Below are 24,569 nucleotides of genomic sequence, written 5' to 3'. Positions count from 1 at the left end.
TTCATATCCCATTGACTGCTGACCTAGTTTAGCCATATAACACACAGAGTGGCTCCTCAGGACTCAGTGTGGGCTACCCAATAAATCACTTCTCAGCGTGAATGTGAACTATTCCATTCTTCACTTTCAATGTACTTTTAAGATAATCTTCATGTTTTCAGTAAAACTGTTTATATCAAGTATGTGCAGCCTTGCTACTTATTCTCTGACAGACTATTATCAAAGTGCTGTTTGCTTATTTACTGACATTTTCATTTAGTCAGTTAGCAAACACTCTTATCCAGAGTGATTTACAAAATAGAAAAACCATTTACTTGACAGATAAATCAGCCTCGACACAAGATCAACAACTGAAACTCTTCCATGAAACCGGGTTAATCCAGCCTGGATTAAATTATTTCCACAGATCTGTTTCGTTTTGCCTCTGTGTCTCACAGCGAAGAAGATCAGCACATTACACTAATGTAATTGCCTCTTCTATTGAATTAATTACACCAAATGTTAACTCTGGTGAGTCTCTCCCGTTGGCTATACATAAAGGAGCAGTCAGGGGCAAGTGGATTTATTTATTAAGATCCAAAGCACAGTGTTTTTTTGATGTAAAGATCAGATCATCTCACTAATCTTACCAATTTTACCACCTTGCTTTGGTAGTCACAATATTTCTGGGAGTCACATTCTCATTCCAAAGCCCTTAACTGATGTACTTAATACATTTCCATGGTGAAAATACTTTCCTGACTGTAACCAATTCCATGATAACCTTTCATAATAATTATAATATCAATGTGTTAGATGTATGTTTGACTCCTGAAACTTTAACTTTATCTGACCTGAATTTTTAAATGAAAAACAAGACAACAGAAACCAGAGCAAAGAGAATACATGCATTAGTGCCTTATTGTAAATTATGTCATAATTAAAATATTCGATAATAATAAAAAAGCAAGGAGAGAGGAATGCTGGAACAGGAAATAAGATGTTAGAGGCTGGTTCTGAGTCTGGAGCAATGACTGATGATGCTTTCAGTATTACAATAAGCTCTCATCACACTGGGCATGCTGAAAACCAGAGGGAACCAGTCCCAGTGAAACCCCTTGGAACTGATCAAGAAAAAATGGACTGCAAGCTTTTGCATGGCAGGGGCTAAGCATGTTGTTGCTAAGACCACTAGGAAGACATTTAGCAGGCATAGTCTAATATCCCTTATTTATTTTTGTCTACAGGTCAAAGCCATCCTCTTTCATCACCACCGTGATGCTTTGCACTGACTCTGTTACCTAAAGTCACTTTTCCCTTAGGACTGGCAACTGGTCTGAATATACCTTCGTCTAATTGATATGGTAATTGAGATGCCAGCACAGACACTGAAGCAGCAGTTTGGGGATTTTCCCCAAGCAGTATGTGTCCTGATGGTATAACAGCTCTTCCTTTTCAATCTCCAGCATTCTCAACACCTTCACAGTCTGTGGCACCCCACATCTGGCTACTTCCTCTGTTGGTCAGAAATCAAGCACTCACCTTCAATACTGAATTTAGCAGGGGGGCACTGAAATTTAATCTGCTCCACTAATAGCCATGTGAACATGATATATACCTTAGACAGCATGACATTTTACACATTTCAACTGTTTTATTCTTCACTTCAGGATATCAGATCTCCCTGTAATCGCAGATGCAGAGCACCTATAGCCTACACCATGCACCATCCACCAGGAAAAAGAAATTTGAAACATATCTAACTTAACCGCCAATTGGAACTTTTTATCTTTCAAGTACATGTATCATCATTTCCTGTTGGAGGATTTTACCATAGCCCATCTGTAGCGAAGGGTGAGAGCAGTCACCCCACCTGGCCTCAAACCCGGGTGTACGGGGTGCCAAACCTGCAGCTTGACCGCAACGCCAAAGAGCCAGGCTGCCGGGTTCAAGGCCGGGTGGGGTGACTGCTCACGCCCTTCGCTACACCATCCCTAAGCACAATGAGATGTTGGTATATATTCACATCATAAACCCTTAATTACTGATACAGTCTTACATTTGTACAAACCATCATTGTTCCAATGTACACAAATGTCTTAACACTTTGGAGTAAACCTGTCTAGGGAACAGTGATGACAATATTTGTGTTGAAAGTCAAAATCAACCAAAGAGTGGCCAATGGCCTTGAGCTGAACTAAAACCTATAGGCATCAGGATGAGGAATAGTGAAGATAGCACTTGGGTCTGGTTTCAAGAAAACACATTGATACAACTGGCAAAGCCAGACATCAGCAGGAGCATGTCTGTGTTGCCACCATGAGACCACAAAATATCAACCTGCAGACAGCACGCTACTGTTGCTGACTGCATTAGCATAGAATAATATGGCAATAATAGTACAGTAATGACAAATTAATAATAATAATGGTGTATAATGTTGTGGGTGAACCCCACAACCTTCTCTGGCCCTCTCCCAACTACATCACTGTACTCAGTGAGCATTTCCTTACAGTTTGTAAATAATGAGCCATTAACTATGTTCATTAAATTTGATATTACATAAACGCTACTCAGAAATAATCAAAACATCATTATAGAGTGGCGGAGTTTTCTCTGTCACCATTGAGAGTGCAGGCAAATTAATTTTTAATGAATCCCATGAGAATAGAGCAGAAAAATGGCTAAAACACACAAGCTGAATAGAAATGGCTAACAACATCATTGTATGCTAGCCTTGAGTGGCTACAATGCAGTTCCAGTGGTCATGACTACCATCTGGAACTTCACTGTTCAGAGTGAGGCCTCAAATTCTTTAAGCCAATGACTCTTTTTTCAAAGCAGCTGCTCGGAGTGGGCAGCACTGTGAAAAACTTAACTCTTCCCATCCATGCTCTCAACTCTTTTCAACGTGTTTTGTATTTTTCCCCCTTTTGCAGGTTTTAAATTTTGTAACTGACGATTATACATCAAGCTTGCTTCACCCTGGCATCCTGTACACTTATGCAGGAGCATAGTGCCCAACAAATAAAGTCTTCTGGTGCATACGCATTCCTAAGCACAGCTATTTTCTGCACTACAAGTCCCAGAGCGCAACAAGAAGTTGATGCCAAACTGTGCATCTGCCCAATGTCATCTGCTCAACTCACGGGAACTGGAAAGAGTCACATGGAACAGAGATCAGTGTGACAGAGGGGGACACTGGTTGACCCAGCAGCCTCTAACCCATCAGAATGAAGCTAATTTTGTCATTGTCAGTGTATGGCAGGTCCAGTTCTAAACCTGGGACCTAGGGGTCAGCCTGCATTTGAGGCCCAACACTCAAAACAGGAGACTTAGCTGTCTGAAGCCATTTTCTCATATGAACTCCGGATAATGTCCAGAGAATCAGGTCTGGACATTGTCCAGAGTTGCCCTTTCACACATGTAGCACACAGCAGGAGATTGTCCGTGTCAGATGCGTTCTTACCTACTGGAAATACTCGCCTGGGTAGAGCGTGCAGGAGACAGGACATGATGCAAAAAGTACGTTGCGGAAATCGTGTTGCAAGTGTTTTGTTCACAGCATCGAGCATCGAATACGGCGGACAAGGCTAATTTGGTCATAAACAACAGTCTCTTGCCGTTCCTTGAATTTGTCTGACGATTCTGGCGTCGGCCCTTACCAACAAGTTCCTGAATCTCGGCATCTCTCCAGTTAGACAATTTCATTGGCGTCTTCGTGTAAATGACCCTACTTCACTCTCGGATGTTTGTATTCTTCCGGTTTCACATGATAGAAAAGTCATCAACACGCCCACTCGCTCGCTGTGACTTCTCCGGACAACAACCTGCTCCATTGACACATGGACTCAATCAGACATTACACGGACTTAGGGAGCTGGCAGGGGTAAAGTCCGTATAATGTCCGGTCCAACTGATTCGGACATTTGCGCTCTCACATACAGCTCCTCCAGGTAATGTCTAGATAAGTTCAGGGTTGCAGTGCATGTCTGAAAGGGGCTTGAGCCAATTGAGAGCCCCTGGGTCTTCTCTCTGACTTGCAGATAAGAATCAATGTCTATGATCTGGGACACACACTGCACTCTCTTCCCAAAATGCTGTCCCAGCTGGGTGATGTAGCACCAAGCCAGAGCAGAGTCTAGGAAGACCGCAGCATTGCCATCACCACAACATCAATGAACTTAGATGACTGTTGGCTTCACTGTCAGACGAAGCTCTTACTCACAATGGCTTCATGTTTATTTTGAATCTTGCGGTCAATGCAAGCTCGTTCAGCCACATTTCTACTAACTTGCTAACCGTGACAGTGCTGTCACTTGTCCACAAGAGGCTGAACATCAAATCCCCCAAACAGGACAAAATATAAATGGAAAAAAAGAAATACTTTCCGCAGTTTCACAATGAATCCATTCACCAACCACAAAAACTGTGTAATCAAATTCAAATTCTTTCAAACACATTGGTAAACTTTACAGCATTTAAAACCACCACACTTAAAAATGAACAAAAGGCTGCAAGTGGGAGCACTGGCCACAAATCGCACTGTTGCCATAATTGCATGAGCAGCTGCATTAAGCCCCATTTGTTCCCACACAGCAATAACGCAGCGATGGCAACAGACAGCATTCGCGGCTTGCATTCAGAGAGAACACAGCTATTCAGCAACACAGACACGGGCTGCCTTTTGTGTTGTATTTTTAGAAGGGTACTACAGAGAGGAGTGGAGACAGAGAAGGAGTAAAGGAAAAAGTGGTGCCAGGGTACCCTCTCTCCCTTTCTCTGTCTCCCTCTCTTTCTCTGGTTCACTCTCTAAGCTGAGTGCAATCCTGCAGAATAATGCAAGCTGGCCAAAGGCTGGGGGAGACAAAGGCTACCCACAATGCTGTTTGCTACATTATGCTTGCAGCCTAATTTTCAAATACAGTGGGTCGCTCCCAGAACGATTACAAAGCATTTTCTCCAACCAGAGCTGCTCTGCACTCCATTCCACCTCTACTGTGCAGCGGCTGAGGTCATGAATCTCCCCAGTTTATGAGGGGAAAAAGGCAGCTTTATTTCCTTCAGCACCATAATGTTACATTATTTAGCTGTCTCTTTAGCTGACTACCTTACCCAGGAAAACTTAGCCATTTTCACAGCCAGGTTTTCACTGAAGGGATTCAGGATTGATGCTTTGCCCCAGCTCAGATTAGAACATGTATCAGCATGAGTACAAACCCAGATCCCTGCCACTGCTCCACAATGTCATCCTGGTGCCAAAGTGCCATTAGCTCCCATTCATCCCATCATGCTTTGCTCATACTGAGAAACAGCTGAGAGATTCTACAGAGGAGCAACCGTGATCCAGAAGAAAAGAACAATGAAGTTGCTTCAAAGCACCAATGCAGGTGCTTCAGAGCACAGAGAAGGAAACTCAGTACCCAGCAGTCTGCCCAACAGTAACACTTTTTGCTTGTCACTTTCTCACAGGGTGCTAACGCTATTTCCAGAACGAAATAGGTGGTCTGGATCTTTAACCTGCTCCCTCAAGGCAACCAGAGACACTAGAGGGTGTGTGAGGGGATCCCTGCTTCTTCACTCAATGGGGCAACCCCACAAGTGAGCATAGAGGAAAATACTGGGATCCAATCTTGTCCGCTCCACCAGCTCCCTAACAGCTATTCTCCAGCGAGAGGGGCTCAGCAGCACCTCTACTAAAATCTGCATTCTAAAATCAGAATGAACGAGCTGCCCTTTGAGTCAGAATAGATGTGTCCGTGTGTTACACATTTACAGCTGAAACAGTAGGCCTTATAAACACAGAAAGAGTGCCTGTATACCTAGCCCTAGCCTTAGCCCTAGCAGGGGGCTGTCCTGGCCCTGTCCATCCCCCAGAGGGTGCCCTCGTGTCTTAGCCCACCTGCTCGCCGCGCCTCCTGGCAGGCCAGGCCCATCTCCTCCTTCAGCTCCTCATTCTCCACCGCAATGGCCTCGCCCACTGTCACGAAGCGCCCCACCGCCACGTTAACCGCTTGCCCCACCCTCTGGATGGCCCTCAGCGTCTTCTCCGACTTCTTTGGCTTGTCTTTGTGGTTGATCAGAGTGGTGATCTGCAAAAACACACACACACCCCCACCCATCAGGACACACAAGGCAAACAAAAGCAGACAGCCTACGCTACGTTACCACTGACGCGTCTGCCTCGGTTTAATTAACGAGGGTTGTCCACTTCAGAAGATTAATGCTTGCAGTATGTCAAAGCACAATGTTGGCTCGTGACAACTGCTTTTATGTTTATTCATGTTCAGGCAGTGCTAAGCGATTTCAGGACATGACGCCAGTTGAGGTCCAGGTTTATCTTACAACGAATCCTTCCCTAAATCCACACACATTCCTTTCTGAGCTACCTCACAGGAAGCACAGCGTGACAGAAAACATGCCAGTGCATTGTCTGATCTACTCCACTGACAGAAAAATGTGTGTGATGTTAAACAGCAGCTATTTAATCTTTTAAACCTGAGCTGGAAAAAGAAAAATCTGTCGTTTACCTTACAGTTATGTAATATTGAATACATGTACCTAATTGAAATTGAAATTGAAGTGAAGTTTATGAGAAATTTGAGTTTCTAATAAAAAAGTTGGTGAGCATTTGCAAATGAATGCCAAGGAAAGCACCAAGCACACTCCAAAAAAACTGGGCTTAAAAGATAGATTTATAAATGCTTTGCGCTTTAAACTACGTCCAACATTCTCCCTGGGTAACTCACAGGACCACCGCTGGTGTCTTTCAAGCACTGCCTAGGAGCTGAGCACTGGTTGTGCCACTCATAAAACACACACACACACACACACACACACACACACACACACACATACACACATACACACACACACACATATGCAAAGCGTGTACACACACAAGCACACATGCACACACACACACAGAAACGCACGTAAAGCACAGGAGTGACAGAGTCATGTTCTCTGCGGTCTCGGACACCTCTGTGCCACTGCAGTCTCCAAACTCACAGTCCTTGCTTTGGGGGAGCAGTAGCTGAGTCCTGTGACCTGAGAGAAGAAGGAACACCCCGTTCCACAGTGTTCTGAGATGCAGAACAGCAGCAGGGAGCTGAGCCAGGCGGAGGGGGTAGGTGGGGGGGGCTAAAAGGTGCCGGGTCAGCATGTGCTCTTTACCGGCAAGCTCCCGGCCGCCGCCCGGGGCGATTACGCAACGCGGCGCGGCAGGACGACACAGCATGGCACAGAGCCAGCCGGCTCACACCGGACCGCGAGAGGGCATCTGTCAGAGGGCTCAAGCGAGCATGATCCCGAAAACAAACACGAAAATGCGCTCACGCACCGGCAGCCAATTCACCTGTTTGCTTTGCTCTGGGATGAGATATCGGATGAGATATTGATTGCGCTGAACTGAGGAGCAGCAAACATAATCAATCGGAAAAAATACAACACAAACACCATAACCTTTCCACCTCCTGACCAAATCATCTTCGTCATCAACGCCAGGGCTACCCCCCTTCACAGGGCAGTCCACTAACAGTTATTTCTGGTACCTCATCAGGACTACGTCATAGGAAGAAACATTATGTTATTGGCTCAGAATAGACTCTTATCCACAGAGATTTGCATGCTTCTGATTTCCTCAGCTGGATATTAACTGAGGCAATTGAGGCTAAGTGGCTTGCCCAGAGGTACAGCAGCAGTGCCACATCTGGCAATTGAACTGTCAGGGTTACAAACCCCACTCCTTACCACTATGCCACACGTGTGTCCCTGCATCAGGCTACCCGCTGTCTGTCGGTGTGGGGCATGCCGGCTCCTCTGCGGGGGGATGATTTATTCCCCTGCCTTCGAAAGCCCAGCCCAGGTGGCCTGTTCTGCTCCCGATCGAAGCCATCAATAATTTAGCGCCGCAGCCAATTACGCGGCCTGTTGTAATTAGCCTGTGCTCTTCCTGTGGAGAGGGGGGAGGGTGGGGAGGTGACAGGGACCTTTAACTCATGGGGTGCACGGTGGAGGGGCCCCCATGGTCCCAGTGGTGGCCAGGTACAGTTGGGTGTGGCAGCAGCCAGTGGTGTCCCGTGACGACAGCGGCTCACAGAATGGTTAGGGTAAGGAGGGGGGGAGTCCAGCACACCACCAAAACAGGATAGAACCATTCTCAACATTGTGGAGACGGAACCATCCACCATCCCAAAAAGCGGGATTCAGAGTGTTTTTTCCGTGCTTCCACCCCACCTTGCCACCATCCCCCCCCCCCCCCCCCCCCCCCCCCCCCAAACACACCCACACATCCACACCCACACATCCACACCCACACACACACACATCCCTCCACCGAGCGGCCCTGTAGCACTCCTGTTCGCTGAAGTAGGCTTCGGAGTGCTCTGCATCACGTCTGGGGGAAAGTGTTTGTCATTTAGCAGGGAATGTTCCCAAAGAGGAGCGCAGCACCAAGGCGGCAGGCAGATAAGCGCGTCTCTGGGAACACGCCGAGCGTGTGAGAGGTGCCTGGGCAAGACCTGATAGCTGGCCGTAATCACCTCTCTGAAAAAAGCCACTCTGGCTGACTCAGAGGCAAACGAGCAAACGAGACACTTCCCTTTATAAACTCCCAGGGGAGGGGGGAACTGGAAAGTTAGCCGAACACTACATGGAGCAAGACACATATATGACAACCAACTCCTTGTCCTAACAGTGACAAACAGGACAACATCATCAGGTCAGTACATGCAGAAACTCATAGCCATGGAAATCGTGTCACTGTTGTGTGTCACAGATCATCACAGAGTGGCCTGGATCAGGGCTGGTATTTGCCAGACTGAAACGCCCTGCCAGCTGGCAGCAACCCAAAAGACTCAGTGAGGAGAGTGCCGGCTGTTCTTGCCCTTCAACAGCGTGCCGTTCGATGTTTCAATCCACACCATTTTAGAGGGGCTAAAAGCATTCACTTTCCTGCAGAATAAACATGTTTAATAACACACAGCTTCCCTGAGGAGAGTGAGAGAGAAAGAGTGAGACAGAATGAGTGAGTGTGTGAGTGAGTGAGTGTGTGTGTGTAGTAAGAGACAGGGAAGTGGCAGAGGTCCACGGTGGCAGTCCTATCATATCTCTGACTTCCTCTTGTTTGGGTGAACATGGCCAGTGCTTGCTGTGTCAACAAATATGACACCACGAGGGGAGGAGAAACCTAATATTGTTACAGCCATGAGAGGACAACACTTCCTGACAGAGGGGTTTCAGGATATCCTTTACAAACGTGGGCTCGTGTTGCCTGTCAGAAGATTCTCCGACCCTCCAAACACACCATGTTTTCGTTAGCACTCACTGCATTTTTGACAAGGTGGTGGCCAGAGGACGTCCCCACCTCTACAGGAACCGACTCCTTTGTTTCGGCATGCTATCGTGGGCCGCCAAACGAGGAAACAATTTCCTTCCAGACCCTTCGGCTGTTTGTTTACACCAGGAGTTCCAAGAACGCAGTGGAAATTCTGCCACTCAGAGCGCTGTAACTTTACCCCGAGCGTCAAGTGTCGTGTTGAGAGACGGGGGAGGGGTGGCAGCAGAGTTTCACTTGGGATGATTGACGCTCCACAGGGGCGAGATGGCACAGGAGGGAGACGCCCCTGAGGGGGAGGGCCATCACAGGAACCACGAGTTTCAGACAGTCAGGGGGCACCGCCCTTTCCTTTGCGGGGTGGTTACCGTGAACCGACACCAACACAAATCTCCCTGGGGGTCTAGGTTTCATTCTGAGTCACAGTGTCCCATAACAAGCTCTCACTTCGTGTACACCTCACTTCAGTCCTGAAGAGGGCTGACACTAACGTCTGCCTGTTGTCCGAGTCAGCACCAGGCTCAGTGACTCATACGTTTCAAACAAAGAGGTGAGGCCTACATTACATTAGATCGGATTACCAGATGCTCTTACACAGTGTGTGACTTGCACAGCCTGCTTCTGTACATAATCCATTCACATCGCTGGATATTTACTGATTTGATTCAGGTACCTTTACTAAAGCTAAAACAACAGTGTTCCATGCTGAAATTTCCTTCACATTTGTTTTGACCAAACAAAGTAAATGGAGAAATAATATTATTAAGAAATATATCTGGCAGAGGTCTTCATCCTGAGTCAACTGCACTACAGAGAATATTTAAGTGTGGGATAATTTAGCACATAAATAAGTCTGTGAATGAAAACTGCAGAATGGCACCAGCAAGCACTGAGGAGGGATCCCAAGGTGCTTTGGATATGAGCTCACTTTTAGAGATGGGAGAATTTTGAATATGGAAGGAGGGCAAATATGTGAGAAAGCCTACAATCCCCTCCAAAAAAAAGGATCTCTCAGTAACTGAGGCAAGTTATGCCCCCCGGAGTGCCAGTACCTCATAAACACCTCAGGCCACAGCAAGCAAATCCATTTCAAAGCTTCTGAAATGGTTGAAGATGGAGCCTTTCAGGGGGATTAAGATCCCCCCCCCCCCCCCCCCCCACCTCCTGCTCCTTAGGATGGAGGAAAACAACTAGAGACACGCCAGAAAAACAATCCTGGGCTCTCAATTTGCTGTGAACTTTGTTTTACCTCTGTGAAAAATGCAAGCCAGGGCTCGGCCATTCCAAATCACGTCACGTAGAGTCGCATGTGTGTCACATGGAAACAGAGGAGGCTTGAAGCAGGCCTGCTAAATTACCTGTGCCAATTGTTGGTTCTGCTCTGCGTTAACACATCTGCTCTGTGCAGTTTCTTCTTTTGCAGCGGTTCAGGTCAATCTGAGTCCACCGGTCTGTCTTGTGTAATCAAATGCACGGTCGCAACATGCAATGAGAGTAAGAGAGTGGCATGCCACAATTCGTGCATGATTATGAGAAACAAATCCCTGAAGGAGGCATGGCCAGCCCTGTCAATCAGCACATCCTGCATTTCTTATAGATTCTGATGGATCATGTTTAAAAACAACACAAAAAAATGTCTTCCTTCATCAGTGCCATCAATTCCTTACAATCCCATTCCCTAACAGTTATCTTTTTCGTGTAGTAAAGATTCCATGTATGTCCAGGTCACGGTTCCAACTGGCCTTTTCACAGGAAGCTCAAAATAATAAACAGTTTCAATATCCTTCCATATCTGTTTCCATATCCTTCGGCAAAAACATATTCAACTTTAATCTCAGAGGTACAGGGCACTTCTGAATGTAGCCTTGACTCATCCATCACAGGTAATCATGTTTCAGCACAGATTACCTTTGAGATGTTTCATTTTTGCTTCATCTTCTTTTGCAGAAGGTCCACATCCCCCCATCATATAACACAACAGACTATTTAAAGCAAGCACCCCTTATCTCTGCATATGCTCATTTACCAGGCTATGCTTCAAATAAAGGATTAAGTAGAATTATACTTTCAAAACACTCCTGCACCAAACTGCTTCTAGTTACTTGTCAGCAATGATCTAATAATAGTGGATTGCATACTGGGAGAAAAGTAATGCACTTTGCATATCACGCTGGCACCTCCTGACAGGACTCTCACTGGCCAATCATTGCCCAAAGGTAGCTGGGAGTGAATGGGAAAAAACAGGACATGCCCCGCCCACATTCTACAGGTAGACTCCTGAAGACGCACTGGGTGTTCCTGAGCCAATAATAGTCACACAGCGAAAAAGAGCACACAAAGAACAGATATGTGCTGGACTAAGTCCTCAGTTTGACTCTTCCAAAAGCCAACAAAGATTTGGACAAAGGGAAAAGAAGCCGGAGGACTTGGCTGAAACCCTAAAATGCAACTCCTGTTTTATAAAACTTGCCGCTACAAAATATTCAGGTAGCATAACAAAATCCATGATAAATCTGACACCCTGCATGAAAACGTAGTGTTATATAAAAAGATGTGAAAAAAGTTAGCCCATTCAATAGGGCTGGGTATTGGCAGAGATGCCCCGATCCGATTCGATTCCGATTCACAAGCTAACGAGTCGATTCAATCCGATTCGATAGGAATGAGATATGAAATACTATAGCTGCTTTCCATATTTGGAGAGACGTTTAAAAAACTCTAAAGGGAACACAAATTTACAAATGGAGAGTCACTGGAAAGAAATTGTGAAAATCACTAAACAAAAAGGCCAAAGGCTTGTACAGTCATGCACCGCTTAATGTCCATTCGGACAACGTCCATTCATATATACGTCCATAGTCCCATAAGGTTATAATAAAGTTTTAAAATCCCGATCGCAGAACGGGACGTAGCAGACGTTGCAGACGTAACCGGACGTAGTGAAGGCAATGCTTCCCGCATGCAACACATGTATCTCATGTCTCTTGGAAATAAAGCGATTGCACTGCCAGGCGTATAATGGTACAGTACATAGTACACCATATAACAGCATTTCTCAAACCTCTCCTGGCGGCCCCTGCTTATCTTCTATCTATTCTTGTTGCTTGATTAAATCAGGTGGGCTCAACTAATCAAAAGTGCCACTGATGAGTTCAGTCAGGTAGGTAGAGCAAGGATAGACAGATGATATGCAGGACAGTGGGCTGCCAGGAGTAGGATTGAGAAACACTGCCATATAATACGTCCTGATAGTCATAATAAACGCCTATGTTAATGTGTTTTAATGTGAGCTTAATGCAGCAGCATCCAATCTCGTGCCTATTCCATATAGGTTTGCTAAGTATATAAGTATGGTGTTTTCACAACGTCCAAATCACATAACGTCCTGTTTCACAGAACGTATCGTGGACGTTAAGCGACGCATGGCTCTGTATTCCAAAATCTTTTTATTTGAGGAACACATGGTTATAGGTCCTTAAAAACAAAACCAACCTTCTCATTGCCTACTTATTAATGACACGAAGCAGCAATGTGTTTGCATTAGTTAGCTCAGGGAAAGCTGGTTTGTAAGGTAGCTACAATGACTGACAAAACGTAGCTGACTGCCAGTAGCAACTCTGCAATTGTGAACAACGTTTTCTTGCTAGCCTAATATGAACAACTAGCTAGTTAGCTACCTAGGAAACGAACATGAATAACTATGTTTCTTTTGAATTGCGCTAAATAACATTGCATTTGTGAGCAAGTGTTGCTGTTCAGTTTAGCTAGCTAGTTAGTTAGGTAGCTAGGTAGTGGTTGTGCACTGTATTAAAGTTAAAGCTAAAAAGCTGTGACTGCAGTGCACATACATATGAATATGTATACCAGGCATCTCCACGATTTTGGACACCCTTCTCCACGCATCGTTTTTTATTTATATCTCTGTACGTATCAAGAGACAAATTGTAGAGTATGAGGGAAACCCAGCACTGCAACGATAAGCTTCTTCTCCCATGTTTGAATGGAACCAGAATGTTGGATCATTTGTTTGCCGTGCGCCGTGCTGCCTTCGCCATGTCGCATCGCTCAGTATTTGCATAAACCAGACCTCGAGTCTAGTCTATTTTAGCCCCAAGTAGTTGGCTTTGCAACGGCCACTTGTCTCTTGTTAGTGTAAATGGCGAACTCTCATTGAAAATGAATGGCAGCCAGTCGCTTTGTCTCTCTCCTGTGTCGTCCGTGTGACCGTAGGGTTAGCCATGGTGAACACTGAGAGGTCGCATCACAGTAAAAAAAAACTGATGTAACAGGTTTTCCTCTATGCATCCGCAGGTCATTAAATGTTAAACAAGAGAGCAACATCTAATTGGGGGACTAGTAATTGCATTTAGTACGACAGTTAGGTTATGTCAGAGCCTGTCTATTTAATTCTCCTGCTTTGTTTAACCATTTCGGAAATGAACCTAGAAAACCAGAAAAAATGCATATTAGCCTAAAAGATCGATCCATAAATTTTACAGATCGATATCGAACCAGACGAGTTTTAAAAAACGATTAATCAAAAAAAAAAAAAAAACAACAATATTTTTGCACACCCCTACCATTCAACCTGAATTGCAAAGTCCACGGTGGACCTGACAGAAATTTCCACACAAAACCACAGTGTTGTTCAACATAATGCAAAAAAGCAATATGAACAGACTCACAGACACTGAAGAAAATAATAGTGGTAATTACATGTCTCTTTGACTGCTATTCAAAAATTAACGGAAGCAACCATCAACTGCTTTTTAAAATCAATCTAGCTGCTCTGGAGTGCTCCTTTCAGGTTCAGTAGCAGAAACCTTTGAGAGTGCAGGTAGCTTGCACTGAATGATACGGAAATGCTGACCTGTCATGAGGAGTGGTCTGACCATCACAATGGCATTAGTAGGGAGTAAGTAGCCTGATATATAGAGGTTTTAAAACGGCAAAAGTACAACTCCAACCAGCAATAAGGAGATCCCACCAAAAGCAATGAGAAGCAAGTATGAAATTGGGTACAGAGCTAAAGGAGAGGATTACAGTGAAGCGACATGGATCTCTGTGAAACAAAAGTTTAGCGGCACAAACGCACGAGCTTCAACCCAGGGTAAGAGTGCAACAGGTAATGTAATCAGTGTAACAATGCAAGTCATCAAGGCGTCACCTTACCCTTGAGGACACCTGTCTCACTAAGATTAATGGGACATCATTAAGGGGCTTTCAGTCTCTGGTGTGCCAAAGAGAGGATGAGAAAGAAACGATAAAACACTGCAATCTTGACTTAAAGTCTTCCAGAATGTACTCCTACTTGCTGTAAAAACGACACGTACAGCATTTAATTATCAATACTCCACTGTACCACTCTGGAACATACAACAAAAGGCGTTCACGGCATTCAAGGTAATTCTGCCACCTTTAATCGTATCTTCTTTTGTAGAAAAAAAAGAAATAAGTGGATTAAGATATCCGCTGAAGGGAAGGATTGAACATTCTGTTTCAAACGTTCTATTTTAACAGCTGTGAATGAGACCTGCAGTGAGACCATGTGCTGGCTCCATCCTGGTGCCATGTAAACCTGTCATTCCCCATAGAAATATCCCTCATCAAGCTCTGACCATTTTGTTCCTGAAAACAATGAATCCCATGTCTTGGACTGCTTCCCAGCCACATGCCTTGTCACAGTAGAGGCATGCGATGAAAACTAGCTGTATGCACGCACTGGGATATCGCAGCATTATAGCCCAACAGCACGATACATAAGCTGGATACTTCACTCTCTGTCCTGAACTGAATATTGATACAGTGATACTGGACCTCCTGAAAATAGCCCACGAAGGAATGCCAAACTGCTCAGGCCCCACACAGACAACAGGAGATGTCTACTGATTTCCATTTGTTACCCATGCAATAATGCATTGTGCCTTGAATTTCATGTCAAATTCAGCATTGAGTGTGAAAATGAGGACATATCATCCGCACATCAAAGGCACTCAAGGCAACTGTGACTCGGATTGCCTCACCTTTTTTTGCCTCAGCTGCACACAAGATTGTGTGTGCAGGGCGAACAAAATTAAATGCCCTTGGAAGCTGGAGGGTTTAATTGCTCAGCTTTCGTTTAAACATGGCCCCTGCTTCACCGGTGATCCTCAGGAGTCCTTGGTGGCTCTACCTGAGCTTGCTCCCTGGCTTTCACGTTTCCAGAAACCTCCCCTCGGCTGCCCTTGACACGCAGTTTAGTTTCTGATGAAAAGATTAAACTAAAGGGAGGAAAAAAAAGAGAGGGCAAGAGACAGATGAACGGGTGGCTGAATGCACCTTTTAATAGAGGAGCAGATCCCCCCAAAATTGACTGAAGGCAAACCAGGACTGAGCTCTGGTGCGTGGCTGGTGACTACAGTGCCAGATGATTAAGGACAGGAAATGGAACAGGGACAGGGGAGAGAGGGAGAGTACAGCGGTGACCCGGTCGGCCACGCTCCACGGACCGACAACTCTCTCGCTCCGTGCACGTCCTTTGCTCTTGGTCAAAGCGAGCCTTACTGCACCTTACTGCAGGGTGTGGGGGCTCACCCGGGAACCTGATATCAGGAGTCCGACAGACCAAGAGTCTCCCGAGAATTCTATAAGGAGTAACTGAATAACAGTGGATTGTATAGTATAGAGACACAGTGCTTTATGCCTTTACACATATGGCCTGGTCAAATGAGAACCTCTCTCTTCTGTAGCAATGATCTGAGAAGACAAGGTAGGGAGGGAAACAAGAGTTTGTGTAAATTGCTGATGTGGAGGCAGCGATCACTTAGGGAAAGCCATGTTTGGACTTTGGCCAAAAAAACAACACAACAATATGGAACTGTCTCGTTATTAAGAGATGGTGGACATATTTAATGGCTTTTAATTGAACTGTGTAAATGGATAATATGTAAAAAATGTAAACTATGTACTCTAAACATCTCCAAATAAGGGTGTCTGGTAAGCAACCATAATGTATAGTATGCAATGTAATGTGCATAAAAAAGTCACAAATTTACTGATTTCATGAAGATAAAAATATGTACAAAAATTTATAAGGCAAACCATTTCATTCAGCTCATCAAAAGTTGACAAACAAACCACTGGTCCATGACACCAATCATCACTTAACCAACCAGTCACATCAGAGCTTTGCCAAAACACAACACCGTCAAATTCATGGCTTGACAAGTCCCTGAGAAGCAGTTTATAGTGACAGGATGAGCAAGCAGTAAAATGGGTCATTCAATAATAATAACATTTACAGAACACAATGCGTAATAACTCCAAAAAGTAGGCCTCATCATTAATCCCCCAAAGGGTCTGTTTTTTAATTGCATAATAATCACAGTAGACAGTTAATGGAGTTAGCCTCATCGAACAGCAGGAGATATTTCACAGCATCATTATATCGTTTTAAGATCATCACAGGAGCTCTCCCATCAACAAATGTACTCCACTGTTTTACTGACGTAAAAGATGTTCTCTGCACCTATATTTCAAAGGGAAAAGGGAAAGGGAACTCAAAATATAATCTCTGCTGGGTATCGTTCCAACAGTGGTACACAGAAAAAGCAAGCAACGGGCCTACGCAATTTATAAAATAATTTATAAAAATGATATTTTTATAAAGTCCCATACAGTCAAATACTGAGAATCATTTAGGGTTCATGAGCTTGGCTTTCAGGAGACCAGCTGAGGACACTGGCATGACTAATCAAAACTGATTCAGGGCTGAAGAGCCTGCTCACCTTTAAGCAGAAATTCTGCACTCGTCCAACCACAATGACCGGAGCAATCTTCCAGTCAGGCAGTATCCTTTTGCTGGATGCCCTTTGTGCTTGACTTCTGGAGTCATCTTGTATATCGCTCTGGATAAACACATCTTCTTAGCAACAAAATGGGTTTGGTGTGCTTCTATGAGGCAGAACATATCAGACACATCAATCCTCTGTATTCAGCTCATTAAGTAAACTATCTGCTCCAAGTACACATGATGTGCATCCACTTCTTGCTGTGGATGCACACTGATTTCTATTTGAATTTTTATCTCATTTTTTCCAGCATTTGACTTTCAAACACTGATTTGGGAGATTTGCTTTGACAATGCAGCCTACATAGTGAATGCATGAAAGAGCCGAGATTCCCCTCATGTAGAATATTGTTTAGTTTACAAAACACTGTAGAACGAAAGCACTCCAAACGAGTCAAGAAAACACTCCATACCAGTGTGTAGCTTTACCCTTGTGAAACGGTGCCTTGGAGGCTAAGCGGACTCTCAATGTGGTGTCCTGCCCTTCGTCTGGAAGCGCGTCTACTTGCAGCGTGATTTTTCGTGCCTTTCTCATGCTTGCCAGCGCACATGTCAGGTAAGCTCTGCTGCAGAAATCACAACACCTAATCTCATTACGTGCTCCCGTTCGTGCCCCAGGACCGGGGAGAGGCGTGCTCTATCCCAGGGGAAGGCAATGTGCTGGCCCTCGCCTCGAAACCATGCTTGGAAAATCCATGACAGCACTATACGGGTGAGCACTGTAAAAGGTTTTAAAAACGGTGACCATGTGTAAGTGTGAAATGTAACTCTGAGTAACCTGCTCACCTGCCACTATGCTCTTGGGCTGCCCTGATCCTCATTATTGAGGTAGCATGCTGCTTCCTTTGTGGGGAGAGTGTGTGCGACATATGACATGAAGGCATCACGCAGTGTCCTGTTTAATATCTTAAGCGTGGACCCTAACACAAACACATGACGTGCATCTGCAGAGGACCTTAGAGTGGATGCCCTATACCACTGCGGTGGCCAGCCCAGCAGACAGGATGGGACACTTATTTCTTCATCTGGAACAAGGTCCTGTATATCAGTTTGGCCTACAACATCATGAATTTTTCATGGTTCATCCAATGGATGCTGCCTACCTGTGACAGGACAACCTTCCTGTCCAATCATGAATGTTAAATTTTTCCCATTCTGCCTTTCCCCGCTCTTGCTCAGAGGCACATGTGACTGACAGTGCAGAGACAAAGTTGACATGTGCTGCCAGTCACAAAGCCAAATGTTAAAAACAGACAGAGGTGTCTTCAGAGAGGGGCTGTGTGCTATGATATATTGAATGCTTATTTTGTTGGTTAAAATAAGAGGTGATTTTGGACCTATCCCTCAAAGCTTTTAAAAACGGTAGCTAAATGACAGAAAACACTCCGTTAAATTAATCCCTGACCGTTCTTCATATTTAGCTTATTGAGCTAGCAAGTTGGATATTAAAAAATCAGACTGATTCAACTTTTTACGTTGTTGCTAGATATTTCTTCCTTAGATTATGCCTCAAATCATTTCTCCGAAGTACTGTGGGTCAGGATAGGCTGAACGCACTGGCTATGCTGTCTACTGAGCGGGACTTCATCCAAAAATCACCGGACTTCAATGACATGGTGATTAACCGGTTTGCGTCCCAGAAAGGTTGTCGATGTGAGCTTCTCTTCAAATAAGGCAAGCCCAAGCCTACAGACCAAAAGACCATCACACATGTTTCCTTTAGCCTTCCTGTGTACATATTTCCTGTCTCTCTTCTATAATGACCGTTATTTTTGCTGTGGTTGCAAAATGGTTGCGATAAAAACAGCTGCATTATCTACTGGCAGTCGTTACAGTTGGAACACGTTTTGTAGTGCATCCCTAGGTGGACCCTTTTCTGACATTGTAGGCTACATGATGAACAGAATGCTCTATCATTCCATCATTCTTGCACATTTTTTTTTGTTAAAAATGGCATGTGCTAATATAATGTGTACAGAGAAAAATAGCCAAATGGTATGTGTATGTGTGTGTCTGTGAGAGAGAGAGAGAAAAAGAGAGACAGATACAGAGAGAGTTTTTTGGTATCAGGCCATTCTTGGGTACGTCTCTATAGTGTTGTTGTAGAGCACTTGCTATAACAAGGTATATAGTGTTGTTGTTGTAACTTGGTATCTCGGATGTGATGCTGCTGTTGCTGCACCGTGAACTACTGATGGGTATAATGCATTTGTTAGCCCGCCCACCCAATATCACCACCAGCCGTCACTGCTGTTAGTTGATCACAAGGCTGGGATCAAACCCAGTTCGTAGGACACAGCAATTGTAAGCATAATTTAAAAGTAAACTGATTACAGCAATTACAATCAAATTCATTCTTTCAGAAAACTGCCTCCAATCAATGATGCAAGGAGTTGTTGGGGTGAAAGTGATACTGATGCAACGAGTTGTTGGGGTGAAAGTGATAGTTATTGGCAGGTAAAGGTTTTCCTTGTCACACTCCATTAACATACCATGCTGCCCATGATCCACTCTGTTTGTGCTGTTAACCTGCAAGTATACATGGATTAAACAAAAGAGAACATAAACTATATATATATAAATACATAATGTTATTGGCTGAAAAGTTCAGAAGCTGAAAGACTGCGGGTGGGTCTATCTTTGAAAGCACACGAACTATCATTATAAACAATATAGTACAAGTAAAATGGAAAATAAATAAGATCAGCAAGGACATATTAAAGATCAGATACTGGAGACCAAATATTGTAGTCCTTATCAGGACTGTTCCTGCCTCAAGAAGCAAGGACCTATCTAGCATTTTCTGCTGCTTCTGTTGATTTAATACAGATAGTTCCAGGCAATAATAATGATGGCTTGAGAAAGAAATACAGAGAATACAGGGAAATGGCAAGCATGATTATAGCCTGAAACGGTACCTCTTAAGCCCAATGCACACATAATTTGCAGCTTGATACAATTTTAACCTGCTTGTCATGAGAAAGAATGATTAAAAATGTTGAGAGGCTGCATTCTGTATTACCTACTAGAGTCTACAGCATCAGTATTTTACCTGGAAAAGAAGGGACTCGGGAACTGTTTAACAGACACAGACTGTGGAGTGCCATGTATACAGGGCTTTACTAACACCGTGCTCTAAAAGGTCTTTTAATCCTGCCATTGCACTGAAATGGCACAAAGACAAGAAGTGCCACTGATAATTACTGCTAAGCAGTAGCATTGTGCACATTCACTCTGATGTTGTGCGGCACGCAGGTTGTGCTTTGCTTGAGGAATACAATGTTCCATGAAAGGGACCTTTCCTAAATAACAGCTGCTATAATCGAATATGTTTCACTCCACAGCTCTGGGAACATTCTGCTCTCAGCAGCTGACCCAGAATCAGCTTACCCAGGCCCTGATCCTGAACAAACCATTACTTAAAAAAATAGCAGCTGATCCTGGGTCAGTGCCACCCGCATCATGACAGCTGATGTCAGCAGCTGACCCAGAATCAGCTGACCCAGGCCCTGATCCTGACCCAAACTATTACTTAAAAAAATAGCAGCTGATCCTGGGTTAGTACCACCCGCAACATGACAGTTGATGTCAGGTGCATTGGTGCTCTACATCGTCATGGCTACACAGCCAAGGCTGTTATGAGGTGCCGTCTTGCAATGGCTTGTGTTCAGTAGAACACAACAGTTCTGCGCATCATTAGTGGACGAGAGGGGGGGGGAGGTGGGCACAGAATATGCAGCTGCAAGCACTGCATATTCCAGCTCCCTCACAGGAGTGATAGTAACTAGCCCCTGCATGATGAGGACGGACTGGGTTCAGTCCACAGAACCTGGCTGAGAGGACAGCAGTCCGGAAGCTTGCCCTCACTGCCCAGCACTGCAGTCTCGGGTCGGTGTCGGTGCCGGTGCCTTCTTGTTCTCACAGTGATCATCTTAAACTCTGTTCACGTCCTGCTGCCGTTTCAGCGGAAGGTGTGAAGTGGGGACAGCACAGGCATACACTCCGTCCCCTGCCCTGTCGTTTCCCATCGCCAGTGTTGATGCTGATGACAGTTACAGCCTCCAGAAGCTGTCAGAAATCTCTCCGCTTCTGTCCACAAAGTTCTGTCACTGCCAGCTGTGCAGTGTGCATGTGGTCTCCCCTGTCGAGTATTGAGTTAACCCTGAGCTCGTGCCGAATTTGTTACTGAATGGTCACTAAATTTAACCAGCCAACCAATTATATTAATTACCAATCAATTAAACGAATTTAAATGGCACATCAAGTTCCTAGACATTTCTATCGAAAGTAGAATATGTTCCCAGTACTGACTTGAAAAATGTTATCCTGAAATTCATCGAGCACATTGTTCCAGGTGCTCTTGTTCCGCCATCCCGTGGTGAGCACCTCTAGGGATGAACAGATATAAAAATGTGGACTGCGTCATCATTGCGCAAAGGAGAGGGAGATCGGAGAAATGATGAGGGAAAAAAAAAAAACTTTAGGAGCAATAAGCAATTGTACGATGTTTCTGACAGGCCCAAAACTAGTCTCACCAAATAATCCAATGATCCAAAATGAAATACAAAGGAGAGATAACATGACAGGAGGTAGGGAAACCTTGTCTGTTTTCCGCATTTCCCAAGGCGAGGGATGGGAAGATGTTTTGAGCTTCTGAACTGAAAGAGGCTTTGAGCAACATGCCCGCTCTAGGTGCAGTGAATTGACCACAGTGTCGCGTCCGGCAGCAATTAAACAAGGGGGAAAAAAATCAATTTGGACATTTTTTTACCGGTTGGACAGTGACAGATGTCAAAGATCATGCTGTATTGTTGTCTAATTAAAGTCAATATTGAACTTTTCATTGTCAGAACAAAAATACATTAGGATGTTGACTGAAATCTATCACTGATGCCCTCTTTGATCAAATGCAAGTTTGCAGTCAGACTTTAATGAGATGAGGGGGAGGAATGCCCACCTATTGATATGGTTATGCACACACAAATCATCATTCTGTACACTCAGAATGATGCTACAATCTTGAGTTTAGTCAAAATATAGTAATTATACAGTAAATGTATTATTATGTAAATACTTGTGAGAATGTGTGTGTGTGTGTGTGAGAGAGAGAGAGAGAGAGATGTACATTACTCAACTGAAGAACACATCAGAGCCTCCATAAACACATATGAAGAGAATAAACCACCTAATGTGGGAAGTCTAGAAATCTTCAAAATTGGTTGGGATCCCACTCTGTCATTGCATGGTCCATTGCAGTTTCCCAAACATTATAAGCGGTCTGGCAAAAAATAATAAATACATGAAAGATGCTTGAGAGCCAGATTTCTGCCATGTTCTGAGTTGATAACCGTTCATCATCCACACAGCCCCAGTTCGGGGGTGGGGACAGTCAAAGGGCCCTAGGATTATTCATAATCTCCCATTTCATTTTTGTCAAGGTAGATACTGAAGTTCATAACGTCTCACCCTCGAGACTGTAACAAAGTTTTGTGACTGAAGGTTGCTAAGAGCTTGTCTTGAAGGAAAAGCATGTGAAAGGTCTGCTGATTTCTTTTTTTTTTTTTTACATTTTTCATGCTTTTCATATATAAGTAAAAACGTTCTTATATAGCTCACGTTACATGTATTTTTCATGCATTCCTTCAAAGATTTATGCAGGTTTGATTATGACCTGAGTCTGGATTTTGCAGTCAAAGTGTTGGGCAAGGCTGAATGAAATGATTCCATATTGTTTATCATTTTCACTTAATGCACAGACAGAAAGGTGTCACAACAGCCATTCATCTCATAACATTCCAAAAACAAATTCTTTCCCATAATGTCTCCAACTATAAAATGCTGCTATACATGCCCATTAGACTTAGGGGCTTAATGATATATTGTGGGCTCACAACACAGTCCTTGGATTGTGATTTCAAATGAATATACTGGACTCTTGTAAAAATACTCAAACAGCGCAACAAGACCAAATTCTATGAGGAGAGTCTTACTGGATTTGCAAATGCATCTACAGCTTCAAATTCTCTACCATTAAGCAGCAACAGCATAATGTTTAACACACGACTAAGGCAATAAATGCCTTCCTAACATCACTCAGTCCACCATGTCCTTGGTGTTTTTATCTTCCCTTGTGACCTCAATTCAGGAAAAAAAAATCACAGGGGCTTGCATTTTAGAAAATCAGTGCGTCGAGCAAATTACAGAGATTCATACAACAATCCAAGTCAAGGCCTACTACAGCACACAAGCAATTCCTTTTAGGATTGGTATGCCCTGTTTTCTTTTCAAAGTAGCCATTTATTTGATCTTATCCAACTGTGTGTTACTGCTTATTTTTGCAAGGTATGAAAGTACTATAACAGCCTTTTATTGTAATGCAACATTGCATTTTACTATATCGCCTACTTCTTTCCTCATGTAAGGACACGGTATGGCAATCGAATGATATTACGTGTATATACGTGTATATACGTGTATATATACACACACACATATATATGCAGATTATAATTCTCAAAATTCGTTGGGAACAAGTGTATCTGCTAAAAAAAAGACTTTTGGCTGCATCATAGTGTATGTAATCTTTGTGAAAACTTGCTACAAGATACCACAGCCTGCAGCTAGCTCAACTTCCCATTACAAGTGGATTACCCTCTTTGATTAACTTTCAAAGAGAAAGACAAATTGAACGGACCTCAAGAAATTGTCTGCGTGGACGAGGCCTGGGCATTGTCACCTCATCCTTGGCGAGACATCACAAATGCTTTCGCCCAGGACACAGAGACCGTGAGCTTTCACCCATTCCTTGAACCGATCGTTAGGTCTCATTGACTCACATTTGCTTTCTTGTGCTGAAACTACAACACACATTCACAAGTAGGGATGAATAAAGGCAGGGAGGGATTATGGCAATTAGTGCTCCCTCATCTTTTCATCTGGTGTTAAGCATTCGCTACTCTAATGACTTTCGCTCAGTGAAACTGATTGCCCATTTAGCTTCTGCGTCTTCTCAGTTGGGCAATTTGTCACATGGGATGAGGCTCTAGTGGCACCTGGACAGTGCTAATGACGACGACTTGTCGATCTGGTCACCCAGATCAGTAATGAGCTGGATTTTGTTGCCAGATGCTTCGTAAAGGTTGTAAAGCTTGGTTTCACAGTTGTGTGACAGTTGCTTCACAGTGGCTGACAAATGGCTCAGGGGAACTAACAGAAACAAGGTCTTACAAGGATAGACATGACTCAGGTGCTCAGCTTGCCCATCCTCATTCCTAAATTCATCTGTTTTGTGTAAAAGTTTGATTCTGATCCAGGCTCAGTTACTGAGGGTAGAAAGTGCCTACACAAGTCAGATGAGACACAAGTCATTCTTTGACTTGGCTACCTGGGGTTTACACTATGAAGGTAAGCATATCCACCACAGCC

General features: G+C 44.1%; 1 protein-coding gene across 1 annotated transcript in view; it reads right to left on the bottom strand.

Annotated features, from left to right (window-relative positions):
• The window catches only part of ctnnal1 (catenin (cadherin-associated protein), alpha-like 1), a 64,251-nt gene that overhangs the window by 25,155 nt on the left and 14,527 nt on the right, over window positions 1-24,569 (bottom strand). The window contains exon 2 of the mRNA XM_036516234.1: window positions 5,882-6,071. Coding sequence (XP_036372127.1) covers window positions 5,882-6,071 — 190 coding nt within the window. The remainder of the gene's footprint in view (window positions 1-5,881; window positions 6,072-24,569) is intronic.

This window comes from Megalops cyprinoides, chromosome 21 (assembly GCF_013368585.1).
Source record: "Megalops cyprinoides isolate fMegCyp1 chromosome 21, fMegCyp1.pri, whole genome shotgun sequence".
NCBI lineage: Eukaryota > Metazoa > Chordata > Actinopteri > Elopiformes > Megalopidae > Megalops > Megalops cyprinoides.
This window is presented reverse-complemented; position numbering and strand designations above follow the sequence as displayed.